Below are 10,548 nucleotides of genomic sequence, written 5' to 3'. Positions count from 1 at the left end.
CCACGTTGTCCCTTTGGCCTTTTCACCTCATGACACCTCAGCTGATTCTAGCTTGTAGGGAAAGCTGCACATTCTAATGCGCATGCTTCATATGTACATGAAAAAATGCTCAATAGTAAAAGCTGGAGTTCTTTTGTCGGGGTGCAGCATCTTTGCAGAGAATTGACCTAACTTCCATTATCGACCTAGGTGGCTCCAGGTCCTTCTGCTGGAGCGTATTACCAAGCAGCTGCTGCATCTGGGATGCAAACGTATCATCAAGAACCTGCAGCATTATTATGCTTAGATGAGAACGACAGCAAAGAGGAGCAACACTGACAGGAAGACAGTCAAGAAATGTCTTATGAGCAGTAAAATGGGGACGGTAGAAAGATGAACTTACAGATACTGCGACTCTCGCCCCTTTATACCAGGCCTTGTTTTCTTTGCGATTTTCCAGGAAACTCAAGACATCCTAAACAAAGGTTAATTAGTAACTCATACGATAAGAAAAAAATTGGTGCCACTGATCTTTCAGATACCTTTCCCATACGGTCCCAAAGGCCTCGGCATATGGCTACAAACACATGAACTTCGGAGACTTTGTGCATATGATTTATTGCCTCAATTAACTGATCCTTCAAATCCTGCATCCTGCTGCGGATATCAGCCTCCATGACCAATTCTTTTGAATCCTGGATGATCTTCTTGAGCTTTGTGGTGTTCTGCATGCGGGTCTGCACAAAAAAATATCAAAGTATTGTCACCTAAGTGACCCACATATTTATCACAAGTGACAATAAAAACTTGCCACAAAAAAAAACTGACACTAAAACTTAAGTCCAGGACTAGATATTCTAAATTGCTGCAGCTGCAAACATGTAAAAGGCTACCAGGAGTTACTATTATCAAGCTTAATTCACCAAAAGTATACCTTGATGCAATCACCATATCTATATAGCAATGCATAAGATACCAATTAACATTTGCAGATCCACTGTGAAACTAGCTGTGCATGGAATGAAAATGTATGCAGAAGGAATATGGAAAGAGTTATGTAGCAAAAACGCTCACATTTTCAGAGAGCTTCTCAACAACTGCTTGCATGTAGTTTCGGAATTTGGCTCTCAATGTTACAGTGACCTCACTGAGTCTTTCACCAATGGCAGCTGTGTTTCCTCCATTAGGTATACAGGAACTCCATGACCTCAGATGGCTCTCAATCCGTGGCCGCAAAACATCCAATAGTCTTTTCATTGTATTCAAGAGGATTCCAAGCTGAAAGCACACAGGAGTCAGATATTGAAAATCAGAAATTCTAACAACTGCGAATGCGTAGCAAAACTCACATCTTCAGGTACAATATACGGGCACGTCGAATTGCGCTTTGTTAGTTTTTGTACATATTTGAGACCAAATTTCTTTGGGGCGATACAATCCTTAAGTGGAGCCAAAATCTCCGCATACTGCCTGTCGAGGGAGTCGATTACCGCTTTCTCAACATCTGCAATAGCCTTTTTTTTACAACATACCCAATAGCACAAGGTTAGTTGGATTTATTCTGATGCAAACAAATAACTAAAGGATCTGCAAGTGAATCCACACATACATTCTCCAGAACAAATATGTACTCTGGCCATCGACAAATGATAACCTCGTACTCTGTCAATGTATTCTTCAGCAAATCATACATCTCTTCCACGAAAGGTGTTGTCATATGCTGAGTCCTAACTCCTGACCATTTAACCTGACAATTGGCAAAGTGCAGGATGAGAACCCAAAATACTGAAAAGATGGGTGCACCCGATATCGTACAGTAATTAGTACGGCAAGCTAACAGCTTTTCATAATAAAGTGTCAAAAAGATGTGCCTTAGCTACCAGTTCATTCAACTTAAAAGAGCCATCAGAATTACAGACAGTGAAACTACCAGTATGGAAGCATTTATCCCCATACATGGCCACCTTTCAACTGGAATTTACCACATTTGTTCATGTGCATGCATGGGCACTAATAAAACTTTCAATATAGTACTCCGTCCATTCCAAATTAGTTGACGCAGCTTTTTTTTCTTCCAAAATGAGCGAATCTACACACTGAAACACGTCTAGATACATGCCTATCTAAACCAAATCTCACCAGAGCTGCGACAACTAATTTGGAACAGAGGGAGTAGTTATTATGTACATGAGTGGTCTTAGGCTTCAGATCACTACATGAGCAGTGTCCACACCCAACAATCTTCATCTGATTTCTCAAGTTGTTTTAGTTATATCAATGGTTCCATTAACAATCAACTTCCTTGGGAATAAGGCTTTGATGTTGTTTTTGTTTTAGTGGTTCCGCTAACAACAAAGCCAATGTCATTCAAGCAGCAACAAAGGGAAATAAAAGAGAAAGAAATACATGACTCAAAATTGGCCACCAACAACAGCAGATTGGTCATTAATCACCTTTTTATCAATTATCTATGCAAAATTTGTGCCAACTATTTATCATATCAATCAGCCAAACTGCCAAAGCAAACAAAAGACAAGCATGTACCTTATCCAGCCTGCAATTTTCAAGCAGTGCTCTGCGTTTGTCTTCAATCCATAATACAATGTATAAATGGAACAACTCTTTTGCATCAACACCAGCTTTAATAGTGCTGGGGATAAATTAAAACGTCAGTCTTGCATATACAAGACACAAGTGCAATAACAGAACCCAGTTAACAAGGATACTTACCAAATGTTCCAGCTGGCAAGATCCTTCTGAAAATCTGCCGTAGCAATCACCAAATCTGAAACAGGAGATGAAGGTCCAGCGGGAGGGCAGGCAACAAGGAACGAGCGTAATCTATTTGAAAGCTCCACACTATAGATGGAGGCTGTCAAATTGGGGAGGTCGACAAAACTGTGGAAGCAGAGGGATAAACAGAGATTGTAATAATTCACTGAAGAGGAAATAAAGCAAAGGTAACAGAATCATTTTACAGCGAATGATTCTCATAGATTGAGAACTGTGTCCAAAAAATGCACATCAGGCCCAGAAACAACTAAGTACCTGGGAAGTATGTGATGGTTATGAATTTCAATGTCTGTAAAAATTTCATTGCGTAAATTATGACACAATGATTTCATCTTCTGGTAAGCCGTTGAAAAGTACACCAAGTCCATCTTTATGCCTTCAGAATTTCCTGCCACAAATTCATCAGTTTCAAGCATGTGCCTCCTCGATCGCTTCCTGGCAGCAGCCTGCACATGTACAAACTTAATAAGTGACAGCACCAAGAAAAAAGATAGCATAAATTTACAAAAGAGTCAAAAAAATGACCTGGAAGTAACCACAGAGTCTGAGTTGGGCCTCTGGAGATAGCACATCATGTAGTAGACTGTACAACTTTATAGCTGGCTCCAGAGCTGACGCGGCCAATCCAGTAGGAGGCCTAAAGTCTTCCACCAGTCCAGAGACCAATGACTCATCAAGGCACTTGTAATTCTCAAATACCATTGCTAAAGTCTGCTCGATTTGTTCTTCAACTTCCCCAAGTATTCGATTCTATTGAAGCAATCAGTCACATAATCATGATGAGATGTCAGAAGCAAGTTTAGATAAGTAAGAATTAAGAGGCCACAGAGCAGGAAGGATCTTATTGAATTCAGCTAACTATTAACTTTGTTATACATCAGCAGTAGCAATACTTCACTCTAACTTTACTATCGTGTGAGAGAAAAATACTGTTCCGGCAAAAAAAACATCTCTTTATTTTGATGGAAAAGGAGCAAATACCTCTTGATGGCTCAATGGGGCAGTATCATGGCTCTTCATTAGTACTGGCAGCAAGAGTTCATGCACCAGATTCAGCCAGTCAGCAGTCGGGGTTGCAATATCCACAATATAAGAAAGGTACCTGCAGGAAGAATGATAAATAGCAGCTCACTGAAGGGAGTGGGAGGAGGGTGCAAAGTAATTCAAAAACAAAACATTCGACGCAAACCCAATCAATAATGAAAAGACCACTAACTGAAGGGAGTAGGAGGAGGGTGCAAAGTAATTTGGAAAAAAAATGCAAACCCAAGCAATAATGAAAAGGCCAAAGATAACTAATTACCTCAACTTAGTGTAGGCATCTGAAACCCCATAGTACGATGCAAATTCTGTCAGCAACCATTTCCAAGAACCTTGCAAGACAAGATTTCTTTGCTGAATGTGTTGCGCTTTCATTGCAACTTCCAAAACAATATCATACGCCACAGTCTCTGCAACGGAGCCATACTAGAAGAACAAAGAAAGGTATGAGTATAAATTTTAAGAAATTGGTCAACATGTTAAAAGCATGACACATTCATTCACTTTATCATCAAGAAATGTTATTCAATCAGTTATTTAATGATTATATCGTGATAAATATGCTTCCCTGGTCACCTATATTGAAATCGATAATATTACTCAGTACGAGGATATTCCAGAGAGCCTTTTACTTTGCTGAGTGCTGACACATCTTAATGCACTAAACCCAAAACTACTCGGTAACTAACAATACAATATAGCTATCATTAAGATGTTTAAAATGTATAATAAGTTGGTATATAACCATGCATCAGTACCTTTGTGTTGTTTTCATCCGCAGCAGTTGTATATTGGACATACAGATGTATGCGGCCCACAAGCTCATGCTCTGGCTCCCGGTATATTGACCACCAGCGAAGTTTGTCAGCCTACAGAAGAAAATTTAGAAGTTTTCATGGTAACATCAACTGAACAAAAGGCGCTACATAGTATTTCAAGAGTCGCCAAACTATGGAAATCTACAAGAATCTTTTTCTTTAATGAACTTTCAGAAAAGCAACAAAATAGTTGGGAAAATCTTACAGGTTCCTCTGCCATTGTAGCAACTTGAGCAACAACACGCCCACAGGGTTTTCCTTTGGAATCAGATACATCAATGATCAAATCGTCTCCCAGGCTATCTGGAAAGCTGAAATGTCCAGAGGAAGGCATTCAGCTTCACACTAATTTCAAAATATAAGGTTATCTCACAAAGAATATTTCTCAATAAATATACAACACACCAATTGGTCGGCTACTTCATCAGAAACAAAAAATTAAGAGTGGCATATACATTTATCAAATTACATGCTATTATAGAAAATATCTTTTACGTACAAAACATGTGTTTCTCCAGATCCTGGCTGCATTGGTACCACTGCATCTTCAGGTGAACTTTTAAGCCTCAGTTTGCACGAATATGTCTCTGAGGACAGAACATGATGAGGTCAGGTCAAGAGGCTACATGCTATGAAAGAAATAAAGCATATTTACCTTGTTGTATTTCATCTGCTGAACTGCTGCGAAGAGTACTCACGCCAACTTTTAGCAGACCAGACACCTGCTTTATATATTGAGCACTTGCTTGCATGTATGCTAAGCTATGCTTCGAAAATGAACTATTAGGTGGTACATGCGGTGATACTTGAACTCTCCTGACTGTCTCCCACCCAGATGTGATTGATGATTGTACGTTGGACAGGCGGTGCTTAACTGAATCAAATCTCACCACTGGCAATGATGAAAAACTGCAACCAGAAGGCATGTCTACAGACATACGGACTTTGCGAACTGTAAAAAATTACCTTATGTTAGCATTTAACATCATGGCAATTTCCAAGTAGTTTTAAAGAGCATGTGAAGAGAAACTCCTAACAGCTAGAATGATCAGCCACACTATTAGAAGCCCTGGCAGAGAGCAAGTAGAAAAGTCGAAAGATTTGGCATGCATTTGGGAAGCGTACCTTGTACTTTCATTTTGCCTATTGTTTTCTTGGGTTTTGATGGAGCGCCTTCAGTAACTAGTTCCGATGCCCGTTTTGTCATAAGCTCCTCTTCAGATTGCAGCAGCACATCTTGCAAGCTAAATGAAACATGCAAGAAGATGAATTTCCCCAGGCGTATAACTATGTTTGTACCGTAACATGTAAAAATATAGTATAATGGCATGCCTGAATAAGTAAATTGCACTCTACACTAATTCAAACCAATGAATAATATGCTTACAGAATACAGAAAGATACTTGCTTCATCAGAATTTGGAGATACAAGTGTGTGTTACACTGTGAATTTGTGGCCATTTTTCAGTGTGTGAATACTCAGCAATAAGACACTGATGAGATCTATAATTCTTGGAAAAATGCAGCATCTTAGTTTAGAACATGTGTGAAAGGTTGAATGATTGGTGTTCACAAAGAAATAAGCTATTTTGGCTGATAATAAGTCTTTTACTTTTTACCATTTGCTTCAACAGAGGGACACTGAACTTGCAATGGAACACATTGACTTAAGTTCGAGCATGGTTTTGCTTCCAGGACGGACTGAATCTATTACCACTCGAGGTGAAGGACTGATAAGGCATGCTAGGAGCCTTGGAGGCCAGGCTAGGACCCACGGGCACACTAGCTAAGAGACGGTGTCCAAATGGACGGAACAGGTTGGACTCAAACTTCTTCTATCCAATTTAATGCTGATTAATGAAATGCAAATTTATCCTTAACTAAAATAGTTATTGTACAGAAGGTAACTAAAAGCAGTAAGAAAAGTGCAGCTAGAACATTTCATGACATCTTTACAGTTAGTAATTTTTACAAGCATGAAATAATTCAACCATAACTCACCTAAATGTATCTCTCAACAACGTGCATTCATTTTCCAGAAAAACTGGAGCTTCCATACAGCCTCTAGCCCATGCATGAAGACACAGGCGAACACAAGCATCATATGCAAGGACTGAATACCATGGCCCTTGCAAACTGTTTTTATTCAAGATGTCAGTAAAGAAATATGTAATAGTAAACAAAATATTATTAATGTGTACTCTACATACCTGGCATGAAAGGTTGGGACCCGAACAGGAACTGAACTAGATGGCTTGCTGCTGTGCTTTCCATTCAAAGTGCTCCTACATGGTAGAGCGATTAGTCAGAATCGCGTGCCAAGATAAGAAATACAGTTCAGTTCTGAATGATGGTTTGATCAAGTATCCAGTATTACAAAAGCTACCTATTAGTCTTGTCAGGCAAGTTAGCTCCCAAGATATCATCACCCTGTTCCTCTTTTTTGACAGTTGAACCATCCGAGACACTAGCATTTGCGCCAGTTCCGGTGTCACAGTGAGGAGCTGGTGAAGCTTCCTGACTGTAATCGTGTATTGGTGGTGCACTGGGGACATCAGATAAACCATCCTGCACATGACCCATTCGATTCTGCATCAGTAAAATCTACAGACTCCATTATGTAAGAATGGTATTATAACTTCACATCTATCTGAGGAAGCAGGAGACAAACCCTAATAATCAGGATGACCCACACAAAAGAAATTTTTGGCCACCAACTTTGGTTTCTAGGTTACATCATCCATTGAAACCAGTAACAATATGATTATGATGAAGTCGAGGAACTAAAATTTTCTTGCAATTTCCAAAGAGAAGTGAATATCCAGATCATACAAACAAAATCGAGTTTCTCCTAATAATTGGATGATCTGGAAGGAACGCAATGGTTGCATCTTCGACGGCTCTACACCCTCCGTTCACGGCGTGGCGACCAAGATCCGTGACGAGGCAAGCATCTGGGTGAGAGCTGGGGCACGAGGCCTGCGTGTCATTCTGCCGAACACCTGGGATGTACACTAATTCGTCCTAGTTTTCATTCCCTGTGTTGAATCTTAAGAGTAGCTTAAGAGTAGTGTCTGAAGAAGGTTTGTTCAATAGGCAGAATATTCGTAGCAATATCTCTGTGTTGAATCATTTTCATGCTAGTGCGCCTGCAAAGCCTAACTATTTACCGCAGTCATATTGATCATCATGTTACCCGCAAAATATGATTGCTTGCTTGCCAACATTGTGCTTTGTGTGTCTTAACAGTGGTATCTGGAAAAGGTTTGCTCAATGAGCAGAACATTTGTTGCAATATAACCCTATGTTGAACAATTGTAATGCCTCCCGCCGCATACATGATTGCCTGATTATCCCAGAGAAAATGCCAAATCTCTTATATGCAACCAAGGATTGGAAATTGTGCTCTCTAACTTTGATACGGCAGCGAATGAAGCAGAGGGGCAAAACATTATGAATTTAGCACGGAAGAAGAAAACGAACCATCTGGGGGGAGGATTTGACGTTGGCTCGAGCAGCAGGGACCTGCGCAGAGTAGCGGTCCTGCTGGTAATTCCTCGAGTTTGAAGGCTTGTTGTTCGCTGCTGCGACGCGAGGCTTGGGAACCGCATTGCTCGCCTCCCTCCTGGCCGGGCCGGTGTGGGAGTACTCGGACGCGTACCCGCCGCCCACGCCGTTGGTCCGGCGCGCCGCAGTAGGCTGGGTGGAGAACTCGGAGCTGCCGGCGGAGTCGGAGTACTCCTCCAACTCCTCCGCGTACGCGGCAGCGGCGCGCGGCTGCGGGCGCGGCCTGGGCAGCGCCGTGTCCCTGGAGGAGCTCAGATCCGAGTAGCCGTCGCTGGAGTAGTAGCTGCTGTGCTGCTGCTGCTGGTGGGCGTGCGCGTTGGCGTAGCGGTAGAGGGGCGCGGCGGCGGCGCGGCGCGCGGGCGGCGAGGAGTCGACGGAGTACCTGCCGCCGCCGCCCCCGCCGCTGCAGACCTCGTCGGCGTCGGAGGACTCGTCCATGTCGGAGGCGGAGGAGGCGCTGGTGCGCAGGGCGGAAGGTACGGACGCGCGGGGCAGGTGCCCGCTCCGGAACTTCTCCGGCGGCGGCATGCCGAGCCCGCCGGCGCCCCGCGCCGCCCGCAGCGCGTCCATCCGGTCGTGGCTGTGCAGCGCCCCCGCGCCGTGTCCCTGCCACATTCGCAACCAACGCGTCAGAGGTCGGTCCCAGCTAGGGTTCAGCTGAGGGGGAGGCGCGGCGGCGGCGGCGGCGAAGGCGAGGGGTGGTCACTCACCTCCCGCACCCACTTGAGCGCGTCCCGATCCAGCCCCTCGGTGAACATCATGGAGGGCATGCAAATCCCAGCTGCTCTGCAACGCGCAAATCCAGACGAACGAACACCAAATTCATACCCAGCAAAACCAAATGTAGCGCCCGGAAATCCGGCAAAAAAAATCCATAGGAAAATGCAGAGCGGCGCACGGGGGGATTTCGACGGATTCGGGAGATGAATCGGCGGGGGAGAGGGATTAAAACTGGTAACTTACTTGGGAAGCCAAATCGGGCCGCGCGGATTTCGCGGTGGGAGCGGCGGCGCGGTTTGAATTGCAGCTGCAGCCGCGGCGAGTGAGAGCAGGAAGGAGATGGAGGGCGACAGCGATGGGGGAGGCTTTGCTAGGCTCCGGGAAAGCGAAACGGAGTGGGGGAGAAAGGAGGAGGGAGGAAAGGGACAAGAAGGAGTTTATTGCCTACTGCCCTAGTATGTCAGTGTAAATAAAACTAAAACCCCCGTGGTAGTGCTAGTTTATTCGAATTAATTCAACGTGACGGAGACGGCGTGGTCTTTGCAGTTACACCCCTGCCTTCGCCGCGCCATTTTTGGAAGGTTAATAATTGTGGGAAGACTGGGAGGAGGTGATCTCCACGTGACGGACGCGCGACCATAATCCGGCGGCAAATCGCCGCAGAAAAGGAAAGCATCGGCCAAAATAGATCGTATGCTGGAAAATGTAGCTGCATTATCCGCACGTATCCCTTCTCCCGATCTCGAGTATACTCCTAGTATCTTTTTTCTTTTCTCTTCTTTCGCTGTATATATGGTGGTGTGGTTTCCATGAATCGGAAAGGAATTTGCTTCCACATGAGGTTCTCTCAACTTCAAATATTTTCTCCAAAAAAAGTAATTGCTTCGGCCTTCAGTTTTGCAATTTCTGCGGTAGGGAGGGTCTGATTAGCAAAAGGGACGAACAGAGCCTCCTCAAGCTTTCCGTTTGGTTCCTGTAAGCGTGTACGTGGGACGTGAGCCCCAACGGGAGGGTGCGGGCGCCGCGGCGGCCGGCGTTGACGGCGTCAGGCAGTCATGGCCATAACGGTCGAACGAGGTGGCGTCGTGCTGGTGGGAAAGTGGAGAACAACTGCGACGACTCGGCGACAGCACACACTGTGGAGTGGAGTGGAGTGGGAACGCAGCGCCCGCCCGCCCGCACGCTCCGGAGCGCCCACGCCGTCCGTTTCTTCGTAGTTCAGACGATCCGGGCCGTCGGCTCGCGTGGGCGGTGGCATGTGCGCGGGGCCTCCTTTTCGAACGACGGTGCATGGGAATTTCCTGGACGCCGCGGAAGGACGGGCCTGCCCCTGCTGGTTCCGCGAAATTGCGGGGGAATGGTGAGGACCGTGCCACTGAGGGAGGGACGTGAGCTTTCGGCGTGGCCCCTGGTTTTGGGCTTTTGCCGTGACGGGGATGGGCGACGTGCGTACGGGTGGGGGCGGGGTGATTGCCCGGCGTGGAGCATATGGCCAAAGCCGCCATCATATGCTCCGCTCCGACCATTGGCATTTTGTGTTTCCCTTTTTTTGAATGAACGGTCGATATACTGCGTTGCAAACTCTCTTTTTTCATATTAGCTGCACATTAGTAAATTTTGTTTGTTTTTG

The 10,548-nt window shown here is 44.7% G+C and overlaps 1 protein-coding gene across 1 annotated transcript; it reads right to left on the bottom strand.

Moving 5' to 3' along the window:
- Nucleotides 1-41: 41 nt before the first annotated feature.
- On the bottom strand, nucleotides 42-8,956 carry LOC124688519. Its single transcript, XM_047222186.1, has 22 exons — nucleotides 8,909-8,956; nucleotides 8,115-8,804; nucleotides 7,018-7,199; nucleotides 6,842-6,916; nucleotides 6,633-6,767; nucleotides 5,757-5,875; nucleotides 5,287-5,583; nucleotides 5,131-5,218; nucleotides 4,837-4,942; nucleotides 4,572-4,682; nucleotides 4,076-4,239; nucleotides 3,754-3,874; nucleotides 3,298-3,522; nucleotides 3,028-3,218; nucleotides 2,710-2,877; nucleotides 2,524-2,629; nucleotides 1,589-1,726; nucleotides 1,329-1,493; nucleotides 1,054-1,257; nucleotides 522-716; nucleotides 383-454; nucleotides 42-265 (listed from the first exon to the last, which is right to left on the bottom strand). Exons 1-22 carry the CDS (start codon nucleotides 8,954-8,956, stop codon nucleotides 110-112), a joined length of 3,756 nt encoding a protein of 1,251 aa, XP_047078142.1. The 3' UTR covers nucleotides 42-109.
- Between the last annotated feature and the right edge of the window lie 1,592 nt (nucleotides 8,957-10,548).

Source organism: Lolium rigidum, chromosome 2 (assembly GCF_022539505.1).
Source record: "Lolium rigidum isolate FL_2022 chromosome 2, APGP_CSIRO_Lrig_0.1, whole genome shotgun sequence".
In the NCBI taxonomy this organism is placed as follows: domain Eukaryota; kingdom Viridiplantae; phylum Streptophyta; class Magnoliopsida; order Poales; family Poaceae; genus Lolium; species Lolium rigidum.
This window is presented reverse-complemented; position numbering and strand designations above follow the sequence as displayed.